The sequence below is a fragment of the Microtus pennsylvanicus genome, chromosome 9 (assembly GCF_037038515.1).
Source record: "Microtus pennsylvanicus isolate mMicPen1 chromosome 9, mMicPen1.hap1, whole genome shotgun sequence".
Lineage (NCBI taxonomy): Eukaryota > Metazoa > Chordata > Mammalia > Rodentia > Cricetidae > Microtus > Microtus pennsylvanicus.
Genome location: NC_134587.1, coordinates 109945130 through 109963298, shown reverse-complemented (window position 1 = coordinate 109963298; position 18169 = coordinate 109945130). Strand labels below are relative to the sequence as shown.

General features: G+C 52.1%; 2 protein-coding genes across 6 annotated transcripts; both read left to right on the top strand.

Annotated features, from left to right (window-relative positions):
* Positions 1-722: 722 nt before the first annotated feature.
* Positions 723-12025, top strand: Gmip (GEM interacting protein). Of its 4 annotated transcripts, none has more exons than XM_075987297.1 (19): positions 723-924; positions 1799-1883; positions 2755-2830; positions 2928-2982; positions 3285-3410; positions 3500-3735; positions 5145-5225; positions 5422-5487; positions 5581-5718; positions 5925-6121; positions 6883-6989; positions 7060-7134; positions 7463-7540; positions 7619-7773; positions 8159-8485; positions 8579-8775; positions 9034-9421; positions 10855-10924; positions 11035-12025. In XM_075987297.1, exons 1-19 carry the CDS (start codon positions 738-740, stop codon positions 11412-11414), a joined length of 3024 nt encoding a protein of 1007 aa, XP_075843412.1. In that variant the 5' UTR covers positions 723-737; the 3' UTR covers positions 11415-12025. The 4 variants fall into 4 exon arrangements, with proteins under 4 accessions (XP_075843412.1, XP_075843411.1, XP_075843410.1 ...); XM_075987296.1 differs by having other exon boundaries at positions 5317-5487; positions 7069-7134; XM_075987295.1 differs by having other exon boundaries at positions 5317-5487.
* A 1036-nt stretch (positions 12026-13061) lies between these two features.
* Lpar2 (lysophosphatidic acid receptor 2) lies at positions 13062-17177 on the top strand. 2 transcript variants are annotated; one of them, XM_075987299.1, is made up of 3 exons: positions 13062-13176; positions 13971-14712; positions 16709-17177. In XM_075987299.1, exons 2-3 carry the CDS (start codon positions 13977-13979, stop codon positions 17020-17022), a joined length of 1050 nt encoding a protein of 349 aa, XP_075843414.1. In that variant the 5' UTR covers positions 13062-13176; positions 13971-13976; the 3' UTR covers positions 17023-17177. The 2 variants fall into 2 exon arrangements, with proteins under 2 accessions (XP_075843414.1, XP_075843415.1); XM_075987300.1 differs by lacking the exon at positions 13062-13176 and having other exon boundaries at positions 13863-14712.
* The last annotated feature ends 992 nt before the right edge of the window (positions 17178-18169 follow it).

Below are 18169 nucleotides of genomic sequence, written 5' to 3'. Positions count from 1 at the left end.
GGTTTTCTAGTGAAGTGCCCATCCTGGATTTGTGGGGCTTTTATAACATGTCAGGCCCTGGGAGAGGCAACAGTGCGCTTTCCTCAGTGCTGTGGCAGATCCCACTCAGGGTCCTTGCCACCATCTCCTATCACAAATGCGGCTGCCACTGGCTGGGGCCCTAAACCCCCACTGGATAGTCTCCTTACTTTCAAAGGAAAACACATGCAGGTAGGGGACTCCTGAGCCTAGGTGAATTCTTGGAGGCCCCAGTGCAAGGTGTTTGTGTCCCTGCCTGCCCCCAAGACCTGACTGCACTGAAAAGGAACCACCTCAAGAGCCTGACCCAACCAAACATTTAATCCCAGCACTCAACTGGCCGAGGCAGGGGGATTCTTGAGAATAACCCGGTTTACACACGGAATTCAGGCCAGCCAAGCCAAATAGTGAGACGTGTCTCTACCCCCTCGCGACCCCCCTTTCCCTTCCCTCCTCAACAAAAGAGGGAACCTGACCCATGAAAGCCACAGGGTGCTGGGGACTTCAGGCAGTCTTCATAACATCAGTTCTTCACAGGGGGCGCCCTGAATCTAAAAGACTGGACCGGGAGCTCGGTTTAGTCACTGAACGGGGCAGGGTTCTGGGGCGGGCAACCCAGGCTTTTGGGTAACAGAAATCTAGGAAAGGGACACCTTGACCAGCTGAGACTCAGTTACCAAGTGCCTGGGAGGAAGCAGTGGGGGCTAGTCAGAAGTCCGATGGCGGCTTCCGGGAGAGGCGTGTCATCTCGGGGCGTGGCAGAGGTTGGGCGGGGCGACACCACTGGGCTGGAGGAGGCAGGAAATCGGGGCTGGTCCTGGCGGCACAGCCCTGTCCCTATCTCGGCTCCGCAGCAAGTACCCCCACCCCCGCCCCCGGGTCTCACCATGGACGCTACGGAGACAGGTAGGGGGATGGGAACTGGGGGGGGGTCATCTCTCCACCGCTCCTTAGCTCTTAACCCAGGGAGTCCCACTTACTCCTGACAGCCGGGGAAGAAATCCTGGCAAGGGAAGGACAGGAAAGGTCTGTGCACCTTGGAGACTCCTGAAGCGTGCAGGGCGCACGACTCCTGCCCCAACCCTCCGATTGCCCTGCAGAGCCGGCACCCCGGATGCCTGGGGGGAAGGGGCCCAGGAACGGGAAGTGGCCGCTTCTGCTTATTATACTATGGATGGGGGCAGGGTGTCAGGGCCAGGATCCCTGCCGGGCACCCCGGGCGGGGATGGGGGCATAAAGCAAGAGAGTGGCGGCAGCAGAACTGTGACTAGGTCTGGGTTATGTTTCCAGCTGTCTGTGTGTGTGTCATTCAGTCCTGTTCCTCACGGTTTCAGCTGTACTCGCGTGTGTTTATGCCGCAGGCTAAGTGCCTGTGCGTCCCACGTGCGATCCCATCTGTCTGCCCTGGGGTCCCTGTGGCTCCATTGTGAAGCCAGTCCTCTGCTCCGTCATTCACGTGGCCGCTGCATCTGTATTCTTGCTTTGCCTATGGGTCCCTGCCTATGTGGTGTCTCTGTGACTGTGAGCAACCGCTTCTCTGATTTTGCCGGGGCCCATCTGTCTGGTCTAAAACAACCCCTCTGAAGCTCACTGTCCCATCCCACATTAGTCTTAGACCAAAACTCACTTAGGTCTCTGTTTCTATCTTGCTTTCTCCCTCTTCCTTCCACCTCTGCTTGAGAGTGGTTGAGGTGCCTGTGATTGCTTTGCTGCCTCCGAGGGTAGAGGGAGGGAGACAGTAAGTGGTTGGTTCATGTTTTCTTGCACTTCTCTCCCCCAGAGCTGACCCCAGCTCCTGAGGGCAGGAAGAGATACAGTGACATCTTCCAGAGCCTGGACAACCTGGAGATATCGTTGGGGAACGTGTGAGTCTGAGCCTGTCACCACATCTCGCCAAGCTCCCTAACTATCTGTCGCCCCACATCTGGACACACTGGCTTCCAACCCTCCCAAATACATGTGCCTTCTGGCATTCTAGACACACAGGTGTTTCAGGTATATCTTAAAAGTAGTCCTAAGACAACTCCCGCCACACACACATAACCTTATGAACCCTTAAAACGCTTTAATTCCAGCACTTGGGAGGTAAAGACAGGAGCATCTCTGTGAGTTCCAGGCTCTTGTTTACAAAAGCTAGTTCCAGGACAGGTCCCAAAGCTACAGAGAAACTCTGTCTTGAAAAAAAAAGAAAAAAAAAGAAAAAAAAAGTTGAAATAACTATAATCCTACTCTGTGAGGCCCTGAATTACCTAAGGCCCTTCAAAGTCTTTCTCAAGTCTTGTTTTTAGGAAAAGCTCTCACCTGAAGATGTGGCTGAGTAGTGGAACAGGTTCATAGCATTCATAAGGCACCACCATGTAGTACTGCCTGTGCCACAAAAGGAAAGATGCGGAAAGGGGTTGTGTTGATAGAGTGTTTGGCATAAATATGGCCTGCATTCCATCCATAGGGCTGCGCAAACCAACCAAGGTGGTATGTCCTTGTAAATCCCACACTTGGGAAGTGGAGGCTGAGAACCAGGCTGGCAGCACAGTGAGCTGAAGGCCTGCCTGAATACCAACCACAGCCTCACTTAGCTCCCCTAAATCCTCAGATCACACCTTCTAAATCACAGATAATATTAGAGACTAGATCTCTCCCTTCTCCCTCAACTGTTCAGGATTTGTCCCCAATAAAGGACAGTCTGGGGCAGAAATGGCTTCCTCATTCCTTATCCTTCCACACCCCCACCTCCAGGGCTTTCGACCCCTTGGCTGGAGACCTTGTACTCAGACAGGACCTGGAGCCTGACAAGACTGCCACAGCCACGGTGGTGAGCAAGGAGATAGGGGACAGGATTGGGGGGCCTCAGTTAGGCAGACCCCCATCTTGCTTGATCCTGAGTGCTGTCTCTCATCCTCTTACCCCAGAGCAGTGAAGCCAGATGGAGTGATCCCTCCCCAGAGGGTCCCGTACCCCTCACAGGTAGGGGAGGATTTCAGGCAAGGATGGGGGCGGATAACAGAGGTCATTCCTTCACCAAGGCATCACAGACCCTGTTCTGTGCCAGATTTACGGGACAGGGCAAAGCCCACAATTCCCCTATCCTAAAGGATTCTCCAGTCTTGAGTAGAGAATCTGTAAATTACGGTACTGTAAATTATGATCCCAAAAGGGGCTTTAGGAGGGGTCCATGAAAGTGTGGAACCAAAGTCATGGGGCTGGGCTCGGGGTCCAGGGAAGGCTTCCACAGAGGGCTGGGCTCGGGGGTTCCCTATTTGTCCCAGAGGAAGAACTAGATTTGCGACTCACTCGGACGAACGGTGGCGTGGACGCTGCCCTGGAGTATGCCAAGGCATGGAGCCGCTATGCCAAGGAGTTGCTGGCCTGGACAGACAAGAGGGCCAGCTACGGTGAGACTTCTTTCTTCCCAGCCCCTGATGACAAGCAGGACCCAAACCTCAGCTGCCTATAGATCTCCCTCTGTCTCTCCTCCCCGTAGAACTGGAGTTTGCTAAGAGTGTCATGAAGATTGCTGAGGCCGGCAAGGTATCCATTCTCCAGCAGGTACCAGCTTTCCCTAGAGCCCCCAGGTCCTCTGTTCCTGAACGAGCCCTGCACTCCGCCCAGAGCCAAATGCCACTCCAGTACATCTACACCCTGTTTCTGGAGCATGATCTCAGCCTGGGAGCCCTGGCCGTGGAAACGCTGGCCCAGCAGAAGAGAGACTACTACCAGGTAATCATCCCCTCCCTGCAACTGCCACTCAGGAGGAAGCTGGAGCCCAGAGATGCTCAGGATCTTGTCAAAAGTTCCCACACTGAGATTCAAACCCAGCTTCCTATGAGACGGCAACATACACATACACACACAAAATGGTGCTTTTATCTGAGAGGAGGGATGATGTGAGTGTCCTAGGGAAGTATCTACCAGTAGAGCTACATCCCCAGCCCCAAAGCTTAAAATTCTTCAACTTAGAAATACTGGTTTTATGGGGCCTGCATGCCTTTAATCCCAGTACTTAAGAGGCAAAGGTAGGTAGATCTTTGAATTTGAGGCCATCCTGATCTACATAGTGAGTTCTAGAAAACCCTGAACTATATGTGAAACTCTGTTTTGATCAAACAAAACAAAAAAGAAATACTGATTTCAAGCCTGGCATGGTGACATACACCTTCAGTTTCAACGTAGGGGAGGCTGAAGCAGGTGGATCTCTGAGGTGGTGGTCAGCCAAGGCCTCATAGTAAGACCAGGACCAGTGAGATGGCTCAGAAGGACCCGAGTTCAATTTCTGAAACCCATATAAAGGTAGAAGGATAGATCCAACTTCATAATGCTATCCTCTCTCCACACACATGCCATAGCATGTGTGTTCACATATGCACATCATACACATAGAATAATAATAATAAATAGATTTTAAAAAAAGAAGGGCTGGAGATATAGCACAACAGTAGACTACTTAGCTAACACATGCAAGACCATGATTCAAATCCCCAGTAGTAAAAGAAAAAAAAAACAGACAGGGAACCCATGGAATTGGCTCAGCAGGTGAAGATACTTGCCACCAAGTTTGGCAATCTGTACCCATAGGAGGAAGGAGAAACCAACTCCCACAGATTGTCCTCTGACATCACACGTGCTAGCACAAATGTATCCCCACACATATACAAACATAAAATAAATTGGAGCGATGCTTCTGGTTAAGAGCACATACTGCTCTTGCAGAGGACCTGAGTTTGCTTCCTAGAACCCACGAGTGGCAGTCCTCAACCACCTGTAAGTCCCACTGCATGGGGATCTGACACCTCAAGCCTCCATAGGCACCCACACTCGTGTGCACAAGCCTGCATACATTCACATATTTTAAAGTAATAAAAAATAAAATTGAAAAAGTTGAAAATAGAAAGAATACACCAATAGGGGTGTCAGGCTGCTGTTTCTTGGCACTAAGACCTCAGGATGTCTAGGATCCCTGAAAAAAAGATGGAGTGATCACACAACTTTCTGCTCATGTACATGGGCTTAGGGGTATTGAAAAGAGTTTAGGTCTGGGGTGTGGGTAGTGATGTCGCAAGGCCGTGGAGCAGGAGACAACCAATGAGAGTGCTGGAGTTGCTTCCCCATGCCCATCCTCCACTCTGCAGCCTTTAGCAGCCAAAAGGATGGAAATTGAGAAGTGGAGAAAGGAATTCAAGGAGCAGTGGCTGAAGGAGCAGAAACGCATGGTAAGGCCCTTCGTAGTGGGCCGTCCATCAAAGAGTGGAGGCCTCTGCAGACCGCAGACAGAGGACTTATGGTCCTCTTATTGCCCCCAAGAATGAGGCGGTGCAGGCACTACGGCGCACCCGGCTCCAGTACATTCAACGCAGAGAGGACCTTTGGGCACGTTCCCAGGGGTCCCCTGAGGATCCTCCTCCCCAGGCATCTCCCGGATCCAGCAAGCAGCAGGAGCGCAGACGACGCTCCCGAGAGGAGGCACAGGCCAAGGTGGAGACACAGTACCAAGAACCCGTAATGCCTGGATACTCTTCTCTCCCCAACTCTAGTCCATTTAAACTGTCTCTGCCTTGGTTTCCCCAGGCACAGGAGGCAGAGGCTTTGTACCAGGCCTGCATCCGGGAGGCCAATACACGCCAGCAGGATCTGGAAACCACCAAGCGGCGGATAGTGTCACATGTACGCAAACTGGTGTTGCAAGGAGACGAAGTACTTAGGCGGGTAAGACCCGGCCCCATGTCACTCGTGGTTCAGTGCACTTGGACACCAGTAAATACTCCTTTCCTCTGTCCCTCATCCTTATAGCCTACCAGTGACAGGTCCTGTCCTCAAACCCTGCTCATACTTGTTCGTAAAGGTTAGGCTACCCCCCACGCCAGGAGTCTAGGTTCAGTCCTCTTAGGTTATGCTTATCTCCATCCTTGCAGGTGACCCTGGGCCTGTTTGAGCTGCGAGGGGCACAGGCAGAGAGAGGACCTCGGGCCTTCTCAGCTCTGGCTGAGTGCTGTGCGCCCTTTGAGCCTGGCCAGTGCTACCAGGAGTTTGTACGGGCACTGCAGCCTGAGGCCCCGCCACCACCATCTCCCGCCTTCTGCTTCCAGGAGTTCATGCCTGTGCTACACAGGTGTGCTCTAGGGCTGGGCTTGGAGTAAGCTCAGAAGTCCCGTGCCAGGTTTTAATAAGTGTGTGTGTGTGTGTATACTTTATGTTTATCTCTGTTACCCCCCTCTTGCTCCCTTTCACACCAGCTGAATCCCTTACTCTCCCAACTAGTCCCCATTTCTTTAATGTCTTCCAGATTTTTGTTTTATTTTATTTTATGAGACAGGGTTTCTCTGTGTAGCCCTGGCTGTCCTTGATCTCCCTCTGTAGACCAGGCTGGCCTCGAACTCACAGAGATTCACTTGCCTCTGCCTCTTCACTAGCACTGCCCGATTAAAGAATTATTTTTATTTAGATGTATGTGAATAGGCTACCTGTATGCAGGTGCCGTCAAAGACCAGATGAGGGGATCAGGGCCTGTGGAGCTGGAATTATAGGCATTTGTGAGCCATCTATGCAGGTGCTGGAAACTGAGCTTGGGTCCTGTAAGAGCAGCCAAACATTCATTGCCACTGAGCCACCTCTCCAGCCCTTCCTCTGTTTGTTTGCTTGCTTGCTTTGAAATGGCTCGATGACTTTTGTTAAGGGTACTTATAGGATCAGGGGGACTTCTAATGAACTACCCCAGTCTTAGAGTGCTGGGGCTAGGGCCCGTGTGGGGTTCAAATTGTCCTGGATACCAGAGTTTACAAATGCTTGACGTTGGGACCCAAATGCTATGCCTGCTTGCTGTCACCCAGGCCAGCTTCCTGGAGACTAAACCCTCAAATCTCTTTCTCCCAGTTCCCCTCAGGACACAAAAAAGAAGTTTTTGGGGCCTCCACATGCCAGGCTGGAGGAGGGTTACTCTGAGCCTGGCCCTTGGGACGATACCAGCTCAGGCAGCCAGGGTAAGTTCAAGGAGGCCTGGTGGGTATAAGGCCTGGATTTGCCCAGCCTGATTGCCCTGTTCTTACCTAGGGATGCCAGGCCCCACTCCAGTCAGTGATGTGGACAGTGAATCTCAATCCCTGGATTCCCCTACTTCCAGCCCAGGTGAGGGTAGGACCTGGCCCTCCCCTCCCCCCCACACCTATACCCTTCCACCTCCCACCTGTCCTCCAGCTCCTAGCCAAGCACCGACTTAATCTCCAACGTACCTCTTAGCCTCTGACCTACCCTTCGATCTATACCCTGATCCTCCAGTGTTGGCCCACTGTCTTGGTGCAAGTTTCCTCTAATCCACCAGACAAGGGCCTGGCCCATTCCTGGACATGACCTCTGGCCTCTGACCCTTTCTCTCAAAGATCTCTCTGGGTGTTTTTGGAAGTCCTGAAAACCAAACCTGTCTCCTTAGACCTACCTCTGTGTCCTCTGACTCCAGGTGCTGCTACTCAGCGGCTTGTGAAGGTGTCGTCTATAAGCACTGAGTCCTCTGATGACTTTGAGGAACGAGACCCTGGTAAGGCTGACCTAGGTGGGCAGGTGAGCTTACAGGGACAAGAGGGTGGCCCTGACAGCCCTGACTCCCTCCTTGCAGATCTGGGGGATGGGATGGAGAATGGACTAGGCAGCCCCTTCAGGAAGTGGACACTGTCCACAGCTGCTCAGACCCACCGGCTACGGCGGCTGCGTGGTCCAGCCAAGTGCAGAGAGTGTGAAGCCTTCATGGTCAGCGGGACAGAGTGTGAAGAGGTGTGACCCTGACTGCAGACCTAATGAGCTCTGCTGACTTTCACTGACCCAGATCCCTGCAGCCCTGCTCTAGGGCCTGCCTTTGTCTGATGTCCTATCTCAGTCTCAATGTTTGCTTTTTGTCGTGTGTGTGTGAGTGTGTGTGCATGAGTGCCATGGTGTGGGGGTGATAGAGGATACTTTAAAGGAGCCATCTCTTTCCTTCCTGCTTGTGAGTCCTGAAGATGGTCATTGGGCTTGGCAGTGAGCACTGGTCAGGTTGAGCATCTCTTACCATTCTCCACTCCCTGGCTTTCCTGATAACCTCCTCATCCCCTGCTCCCTTCCTAATAGCCTTCTTGCCCCCAGCTGAACTCTTAACCCTGTGACATTCCCCTCCCCCCAGTGCTTTTTGACCTGTCACAAGCGCTGTCTGGAGACCCTCCTCATCCTTTGTGGACACCGACGGCTTCCAGCCCGGATGCCTCTCTTTGGAGTTGACTTCCTACAACTCCCCAGAGACTTCCCTGAGGAGGTGCCCTTTGTGGTTACCCGGTGCACAGCTGAGATAGAGCATCGTGCCCTGGGCCTGCAGGGTATCTATCGGGTCAGTGGGTCTCGAGTGCGTGTGGAACGACTGTGCCAGGCCTTTGAGAATGGCCGAGTGCTGGTTGAACTGTCGGGAAACTCTCCTCATGATATCACCAGTGTCCTCAAGCGATTTCTTCAAGAGGTAGGTGGCTCTAGCCCTGAGGCGGTGGGCAAGAATCATGCAGCCTCTAGCTCAGGACCCTCGGCAGCCCATCCCCACTCCTGTCCCCACCAGCTCACTGATCCCGTGGTCCCCTTCCACCTTTACGACGCCTTCATCTCTCTGGCAAAGACCTTGCATGCAGACCCCGGGGACGACCCTGGAACCCCCAGCCCCAGCCCTGAGATTATCCGCTCGCTGAGGACCCTCTTGCTGCGGCTGCCTCCCTCTAACTACAGCACTGTGCGGCACCTGGTGGCCCATCTGTTCAGGTGTGCATGGGTCCCTAGGCTTCGAATCATGGCCCTCTTTCCCTAGAAACATAACTGCTTACCTGTGTGGCTCATATTAACCTCTGACCTTTCATATTTCTTCTGAGCTCAGAGCCCTGGACACACACACCTGACCCTGACACGGTCTCAGTGACCAGACACTACTTTCCTGTGGCCTGGCCAAGTCACCAGGCTAGCTCACAGGTCCTACCATTCTCCTCCAACTTCATGGGTGAACCTTCTCCCCACCATTCGCAGGGTGGCTGCTCATTTTGAAGAAAACAAGATGTCTGCCAACAACTTGGGAATTGTATTTGGGCCTACGCTGCTGCGGCCACCAGATGGACCCAGGGCCCCCGGAGTCAGCCCTGTGGCCTGTCTGCTGGACTCCAGTCACCAGGCTCAGCTTGTTGAATTCCTCATTGTGCACTATGAGCAGATCTTTGGAATGGATGAGCTCCCTCTGGCCTCGGAGCCCCTAACCCAAGATCCTGGCCTGGCTCCCACACTCCTCGAATCCAGTCCCCAGCACCCAGCCCCACTTCTTGCCCAAGACATACAATCCCTGACTATAGCCTCAGACTGCAGCCCAGATCCCAAACTCCACAGTGCCCTGGAGAAGTGTCTGGAGGTCACACCTTCTGAGGTAGAAGTCTGCTTATCCCACAGATGTGGGGATGGCCTTGTCTGTGTTTAATACCCCCCTTCTTTTGCACAACTCGACATTGAATCCAGTGCCTGGTGTGCGTTAAATGTGTGCTTATCACTAAGTCCTCCTAGCTCTCTTTAATTTTGTTTGCATTTTTCGAAAGCATTTGTTTGTTTGTTTGTTGAGTGAGTAGCCACACACATGTCATGGCATGAGCAAGAAAGCCAGAGGACAGCCTATCCTTCATGGGACCTGGGGATGGAATTCTTCAGGTTCAAGTACTATAACATCTCTCCAGCCCAAATTGCTTTTGTTACATTTTTAATTAATTAATTTATGTATTGAGGGGGTGTCACATGGAAGTCAGAGAAAAAGTCAGTTCTCTTCTAGCATGGAGGTCCTGGAAATGGAAATTGCCAAGCTTGGTGACAGAGGCCTTTTCATCCTTAACCTCCTTTTAGTGTTTATTTTGTGGCAGAGTCTCCTTAAAATGCCAGATTGTCCTTGAACTCACACTGTAAGCCAGTTTAATGGCCCTCCTGCCTAGGCCTATTGAGTAGTAGCTGAGAAGCTGAGATGACACACTGTTTTATATATATATATATACACACATTGGTGGGTTTTTTTTTTCCAGGGTGTATGTCTGTAAGGATGTCAGGTCCCCTGGAACTGCAGTCACAGACAGTTTTGAGCTATCATGTAGGTGCTAGATATTGAACCTGGATTCTCTGGGCAAGCAGCCAATGCTCTAACCTCTGGGCTATCTCTCCAGCCCCAGCACACTTGCCTTTATATTGTATTGTTTTGTTTGATTTTGAGATAGGGTCTTTCTCTGTGATCTTCCTGCCTTAGTGCTTTGAGTGCATGGCATAGGGATAGGAAGAGGCATGGGCAAGTCTGGGGAAAACGTACAGGTAGTGGGACCAGCTGGGAAAAGGCCTTGGGGTCTTGAGGTGGGAGCATGCGTGCTATGTGCAGTCCTGGATTGTAAAGAGAGGGTAAGGGAAACAAGAATGGAGCAAGGACCAGGTTGCAAATGAATCTCGGTGACAAAGTGATCGTCTAGCATGTGTGAGGTTTTGGATTTGGATCCCAGCACTAGAAAAGAAGGTTAGTCAGACGGCTCTGTTAGCTGCCGAGCACAGGGTGTGAGTGACAGATGAGCACTGGCTATGGACAGTGTGCATTGAGACAGGGTCACTCACTGAACTTGCAGAGTGCTATTTCAGCTCCCTGGACGCCTGTCTCCGCCCCATAATATAGTAGTTACAAGCACTCCCAGTCATTCCTGGCTTTTTACAAAGATGCCAGAAATTCAAACTTGGCTCCTCATGCGTGCACAGCAAATCCTCTGATGCACTGAGCCACCCCCACAAAACCCCAAACAGGGCTTTACTGTTAGGAGTCACATTCTGGGTTTCTTCCTGCAGATTGCAACTCTGCAGAGGGACCAAAGGGAGGAGAAGGAGGTGGTAAACACCAGAGATGGGGCAGGGGAAGGTGAGTGTTCTAGAGAGCTCTCTCTTTCCCTTAGGGTTGCTTGGCTGACCGGTCACTCCTGGAGGTACATCCTGAGAACTTGGGGATGCTTAGCATTCATCTTTCCACAGGGTCCAGCCACAACCCTGAGGACTTGCTCCTGGGAACACAATCCCGGGGCCACTTCAGTCGCCAGCCAGTGAAGTATTCACGGGGAGGTGTGCGACCAGTCACTCATCAACTGTCCAGCTTGGCTCTGGTAGCTTCCAAACTGTGTGAGGAGACTCCTGTTACTGTTTCAACAGTGCACCGAGGTAGTTTGAGGGGACGAAGCCTGGGCCCTGCTGCTGCCTCCCCTGAAGGCAGCCCCCTGCGTCGAAACCCTCTGCCCAAGCACTTTGAGATTACCCAGGAGACAGCCCGGCTACTCTCCAAGCTGGACACTGAGGCTATGTCCAGGGCTACCTGTTGTGCTGACACTGAGCCTGAAGGATCTGAGGAACATCTCTGACCACCCACCATCCCAGGAGACTCAGGACTGAGCTGATGACCCCGTATGTCTCTCTTCCTGCCCCACCTGTTAACCAGACCAATTTAGTGGGGTGTGGGGAGAGACAGGTTACCAGAGAGTTGGGCAAGGAAGACCACCCATCTTGGGAAGTCCTCACCATCTCCTTGCCAGAGGAGGTTAAAACGGCCAGACAACACAGGTGCACAGGCGAATCAGAATCAATGACTCAGTTGAATCAGTATTCAATAGTCAATACAGGTCCGAAGATCCTTTGGGGTTACCCCAGTCTCTGACCTCCAAGACAGATGTCTGATCATAATAGCTCCTGGCCCTAGTGCCACTTGCCTCCTTGACAGATTCTACGTGAGTAGGTGGGTGTAGTTTAGCCCTCTCACCCGCTTTTACGTCTTTCTGGGTTTGGTTTGTTTGTTTGTTGGTTGGTTGGTTGGTTGGTTTGTTTTGAGATGGGGTCTATTGTAGTTCTGGCTGGTCTGGAACTCCCTATGTAAACCAGGTTGTTATAGAGCTTACAGAAATTCCCTCCTCCTAAGTGCTGGCCAAATCTGGATTCTTATAACCTCTGAATAAAGCCATGTCCTGGTTGAATACAACGGTGCTAACAGTGCTTGCTGCAAAGCCTGACCCACTTGGTAGTAGGAGAGAACCAATTATTGCAAATTATCTGCCCTCTGTCCATAAACATGTACATACACAAATAAAATTACATTTTAATTTAAAAAAAAGTCTGCCGAGCAGTGGTGGCACACGCCTTTAGTCCCAGCACTCAGGAGGCAGAGGCAGGCAGATCTCTGAGTTGGAGGCCAGCATGGTCTGTAGAGTTAGTTCTAGGACAGCCTGTTTTTAAAAAGGTAAAAAACAATCCTGTGATATTCTTACACAACTGTCTTTGCCAGGGAAGGCTGACAAAGAAAAGGGCACCAGTAAGAGCAGCTTCTTTTACCCCTTTATTACTGACTTGATGAACCAAGACTTCTAAAAACCACCCTGCGAAACCCACAGGCAATTAGCGCAGGGCCTGGAGCCCCAGATGAGTCACTAAGGCCCTGCCAGAGCTCTGTGTTCCTGATCCGGTTCTACATAATCAAATACAACCCGGTTGTAGATAATTGGGACAATGGGGCTGTGTGCTGCGGACGGGGGAGGCCAAGGGAGGAGGCTGCAGGTCAGAGCCAGCACAGGCTGAGGGGAGACCACGGGAAGTCAGGGTGACGTACAGGGCGTGTGCTGGTGGCGCGCCTTCAGTGGGGCGGGGGTCCAGCAGCGAGCTTGACCACGGCAGGGCGAGGTGGGGCGGGGCTTGCAGCTCGGTACAGGATTGGACAGGATCAGGGGGGCGCCCCAGAGGCCTCAGCTGCCGATCTTTCCAGCTGCCAAGTGACTCTACCTCGAAGGCGCGAAAGGGCAAACACGTGAGGTGTGCGGAGGACGGAGTGAAAGGGGTGTCCCACGTGGGAAAACGGGGCTGTGGGGAACAGTTGGGACTACTGCAGTTTTTCAGCACACCATTCTTTCGACGTGGGGGTGGTACACTCCAGGGGGCAGGACACTCCCCCAGGGCCCAAGAGCTGGGGCAGGTAGGGGCGTGGCCTTGGGCCCCGCCTCTCCTGCCTGCTCGGCCTGGGGCTTCTTAAGCACACCGGACGCGGCAGCTGCGCTACCGCCCGGTCGCAGGGTCATGGATCTCAGTCCCACCTCGACACCCCACGAGCCTGCCCCGTCTGCCGCTTGACTGGAAGCCCAGGTAAGACCAGTACCAACCGGACCAGGGTGGATGCAGGCTTCCAGAGAGAGTGAGGCGTACCCCTTCTCCACAGCCCTTCCTCTAGTCCAGGGTCGTCTGCAAAACACCTTCTTTTGTCCCGGAGGCCTCTCGGCCTTCCGTCCCACCCCGGAATGGCCTGGTTCCAGAGCTCTTGCGCGGAATCCTGCCCATAACTCAACTTCTGGTGCAGTCTCTCTGTCTCCTCTGCTCACTCTGTCACCTCTGCGCCTTGGCACTGCCCTCCGGTTTCTGACTAGGAACCTTGCTCTGGTGTGCACACGCCCCCTGGCCTCTGCACTGTGCGAGGACCCTGGCACCAGTGTGATCTTCAGGCTGCCCCAGCCAACCCTTCCACACCGGTGACTCGGAAACCACAGATGTCCAATCTGGTCGCAGATTGGTGGCAGGAGGCCCCGAATTACAATGTAGATAGATCACAATGCTTCTTCAGATTTAAAAAAAAAGCAAAAACAAGCAAACAAACCCTACCTATCAGACAGAGATCCTTTTAAAAATTGTGGCAACATTCAGCAGAAGCGAATGGGCCTCTTGATTTTGAGGCCAGCCTGGTCTCCCAGGGTGGGATGTGTGCAGTGAGACCCTGCTTTCTGAGTAGATAAACAGAGCTTGTGTTTTTTAGGTCACTCTGGCTCTTACCACAGACACCTTGCTCAGAGGGCCTCTGAGTCTGTGGGTTGTCTTTGGCCACTGCCTGTTGATGCCTCCTCCACCAGGGGCCACCTGCACTGACCTCTCTCTTTCCATATCCACAGGTATTCATGATGGGTCAGTGCTACTACAATGAGACCATCGGCTTTTTCTATAATAACAGTGGCAAGGAGCTCAGCCTTCATTGGCGCCCCAAGGATGTGGTAGTGGTGGCTCTGGGGCTGACAGTCAGTGTACTGGTGTTGCTCACCAATCTGCTGGTTATTGCGGCCATTGCCTCCAACCGGCGCTTCCACCAGCCCATATACTACCTGCTTGGCAACTTGGCTGCTGCTGACCTCTTCGCCGGCATGGCCTACCTCTTCCTCATGTTCCATACTGGCCCACGAACTGCCCGGCTCTCCATCAGAGGCTGGTTCCTGCGACAGGGTCTGCTGGACACCAGCTTGACGGCATCAGTGGCCACACTGCTGGCCATCGCTGTAGAACGGCACCGTAGTGTGATGGCCGTTCAGCTACACAGCCGCCTACCCCGGGCCCGTGTGGTCACACTTATCGTGGGTGTGTGGGTGGCTGCACTGGGCCTGGGGTTGCTACCTGCACACTTCTGGCACTGCCTCTGTGACTTGGATAGTTGTTCACGAATGGTGCCCCTGTTCAGCCGCTCTTACCTGGCTGTGTGGGCCCTGTCCAGCCTTCTGGTCTTCCTGCTTATGGTAGCTGTCTACACACGCATTTTCTTCTATGTGCGTAGACGGGTAGAGCGCATGGCAGAGCATGTCAGCTGCCATCCCCGCTACCGAGAGACGACGCTCAGCCTAGTCAAGACTGTTGTCATCATCCTGGGTAAGGTGCTCGGACAGCAGCTTCAGGGATCTAGCCTCCGCATGGCCTTGGGAAACTGAGGAAATGACCTGATATTGCAGGCAGGGAGGGGGCATTCTCCAGGGAGGTGGTATCCTCCATGCAGGGGAAAGGAGAAGATGAAACCCATGGCAGAACCAGGCAGAGCCTCCAAAGAGGAAAGATGACCCTTCAGCTAGCCTGCACAGAGGAGGACAAGCCAACCTCCAGCTTTCATGTTCCCAAGGAAATCGTTTAGAGGTCCTGTTTGTTTTACTGTGTTTGAGGCAGTCTCGTGTGGCTCAGGCTGGCTTCAACTTATATAGGAATAGAAGATGATCTTGAACTTGTGTTTCTCTTGCCTTCATCTCCCAGATAGTAGGGTGGACTCCACACCTGATTTCAAGTACCACCAACTGATCGGTATCCTCAGCCCTGTTTTTGTGTTTGTTTGTTTGTTTGTTTGTTTGTTTTTTAAGGCAGGGTCTCACGAAGTACCCTTGACTGTCCTGGAATTCACTGTATAGACCAGGCTGGCCTCGAACTCACAGGATATCTGCCTGCCTCTGTCTCCTGAGTACTGGGAATGACCGCTCATTTTGTTTCATTTGAGATTTATTTTTATTTTTGTGTGTGTATGTGGCTGTGAGATGTGTCGGGGCTCATTCACATGTGTGCAGGTGCACGTGGAGGCTAGAAATATCCTAAGCACTTGGAGCTGAAATTGCAGGCAGTTTCGAACTGCCTGAAGTCGCTGTTGGGAACTGGATTTAGGTACCTGCTCTTCCCCATTGAGCCTTGTCTCTCCAGCCCTGGTTGTTGTTTCTGCTTATTTATTAATTTGGTTTTCTTTTGAAGTAGGGTCTTACTGTGTAGACTTGGCTAACTTGGAGCTCACTACGTAGACCAGGCTGGCCTTGAATTCATAGAGAGCCACCTACCTGCCTGTGCCTTCCGAATACTGAGATCAGAGGCGTGCACCACCACACCTGGCTCATGGTTTAGGTTTTTGTTTTTTGAGGCATGGTCTCTCTACATAGCCATGGTGTCCTGGAACTCACTCTTAAACCAGGCTGGCCTCAAACTCACAGAGATCATAGGTGGCTGCCTCTGCCCCCCAGTGCTGGGATTAAAGGCCTGCGCCACCATGGCCCAGCTTGGTTACTTTTTTAATACAGGGTTTCATGAAGTCCGGGTTTTAACTAAGGCAGACAGGCCTTGAAGCACTGACGTTCCTGCCTCTCTTTCCCTGAGTAGATGAATGTATGCCCTTACACCTGGCTCCCCTTGGGAGTTTATTCTTTTCGGGGGGCTAGAAAATGACTTGGTGAGTAAGAACACTTCCTGTTCTTCCCAGGACCCGTGTTCAATTCCTAATACCCTTATTAGGCAGCCTATAACCGTCTGTAACTCCAAGGGATCTGATGCCCTTTTCTAGCCTCCAGACACCACCCACATGCATGTGGTTTACACTCACACACATGTACACACACATGTAAATAATTTCTTAAAAATGTATTTTGTGCATGTGTGCACAGATGTGTATAATGCACTTTGTTCATCTGCAGAGGTCTGAGGACAATGTTGGGAATTAGTTTTCTCCTTACTCCACATGGGCCCTGGGATTTGATTTGGGTCCTCAGTCTTAGCAATAAGTCCCTCTTTTGGTCTTTTAGTATAGAAGGAAATCTTATTTCTGGTTGAGGACTGATTCTCTCCAGTGATTCCTGGCCCACTGCTCTGTAACCAGCCTGTCTCATTCTTTAGTGAACAAATCTCCTATAGAAGGTTGAAGGGCCCAGTTCGGACAGGTGTTCCTCTGACAGGCAAATTGGAGAAAGGTGTCTATCCCCTCCTGGCAGTTCTGCCCCTACAGGGAGCTTGTGTGGTATGTGCCACACAGTTGGTCACTGCTTTAGCACAGGGATGGTTCAGACAAGTCTCCTGGTGGCCCACCATTGTCAACCTCCACCCCTCACTCCCAGTCTCTGTCCTGCAGGGGCATTTGTGGTGTGCTGGACGCCAGGCCAAGTGGTGCTACTCCTGGACGGTCTGGACTGTAAATCCTGCAATGTCTTGGTTGTGGAGAAGTACTTCCTGCTCCTGGCTGAGGCCAACTCACTGGTCAACGCAGTGGTGTACTCCTGCCGAGATGCTGAGATGCGCCGGACCTTTCGCCGCCTCCTCTGCTGCGTGTTCCTCCACTGGTCCAACCACAAATCTTCCCGATACTCATCTTCTACCCAGACGGGTGCCAGCACCCGGATCATGCTTCCTGAGAACGGCTGCCCACCGATGGACTCCACCCTTTAGCTTCCTTGGACTGAGGCAGAAGATGGGGCAGCAAAAGTATCACCCCACAGCTTCTAGCAGTTTCCCTGACTCAGTCCAGCCCAGCAGATGCATGGCTTTCAATACTCCCCAGGCCACAGATCTGCCTGCCTCAGAACACAGGGATTTGGGGTCATCTCTGTGCACCTGGGAGATCATCCAAAGGGGCATGGCTGTCTGGCTCTCAAACATCTCAGGTTTTACTTATTTTTGTTTTAAACACGTTTTGTATTTTTTCTGTATATCTCTGAAATGTCCTGTGGACTGTTTCTTCCTACATGGTGCTGTCGGTGTTCAGGGTAGAAGAGGCGAGAGCTGTCCTAGGTTACACCACCCACTGATGCAGGCTAGACTATAGGTATGCTGTCTTTCTGAGGCCAGTTTGTTTTTTGTTTTTTGAAACAGGGTCTTGGGTAGCCTAGGCTGGCCTTGAACTCACTGTGTAGCTGAGGATGGCCTTGATCCTTCTGACTCCACCTCCCAAGTGCTGGTAATTGAAGCTGATTCCTTGGGAGTTTTGAGCAGCCTCTGAGGGCTCACCTGCCTCCATTAATGTGGAGGAAGTATGTGATACAGGGCATGCCTTTCCACTCTAAGGTTGCCAAGGTCATTCAAACAATCTGTCCCTGTGTCCTGGAATTATCTATCTATCTTGGCACAGAGTTGGTGAGAATCCTTCAACGTGGAATCCCTTGACCCCATCTCATTCCTATTCTGTGCCCCCTACCTTTTTGTTTTGAGGCAGAGAATTGTGTGGCCTAGGCCTTATGTTGCTGCATCCATCTTGCCTCTGAATCCTCTGTGCTGGGATTAGAGCTATACTACCTGGCTTCTGCCTCTTTCTGGAGTCTCACTTATGTTTCCTTCCGCCGATGTCCTTCTACTAGCCCCCTCTTCAAGAACCTAGAGCGATCTCTGGCTTGTGTAAGCCTTTTTTTTCTACCTGCCTCCCCCACCCATTATTTTATTTTATCTTCTAAGACACAGGATCTCACAACATACCTCAAGCCATCTAACTCACTGTGTAGCTCAGAATAACTTCTAACTCTCAGCTGTCTTCCTGCCTTGACTTCCTGAGTGCTTGAACGACAAGCCTAAGACACCATGTCTGATAACACAGACATGCCAG

Bases quoted from the DNA above. Each gene is read 5' to 3' on its own strand.
- Gmip (XM_075987295.1), top strand. From the start codon at position 738: ATGGCGGCTTCCGGGAGAGGCGTGTCATCTCGGGGCGTGGCAGAGGTT. The intron at 6,990-7,059 runs GTAAGTTCAAGG...GTTCTTACCTAG, and splicing joins TACCAGCTCAGGCAGCCAGG to GGATGCCAGGCCCCACTCCA. The intron at 7,774-8,158 runs GTGTGACCCTGA...CCCTCCCCCCAG, and splicing joins GCGGGACAGAGTGTGAAGAG to TGCTTTTTGACCTGTCACAA.
- Lpar2 (XM_075987299.1), top strand. From the start codon at position 13,977: ATGATGGGTCAGTGCTACTACAATGAGACCATCGGCTTTTTCTATAAT. The intron at 14,713-16,708 runs GTAAGGTGCTCG...TCTGTCCTGCAG, and splicing joins GACTGTTGTCATCATCCTGG to GGGCATTTGTGGTGTGCTGG.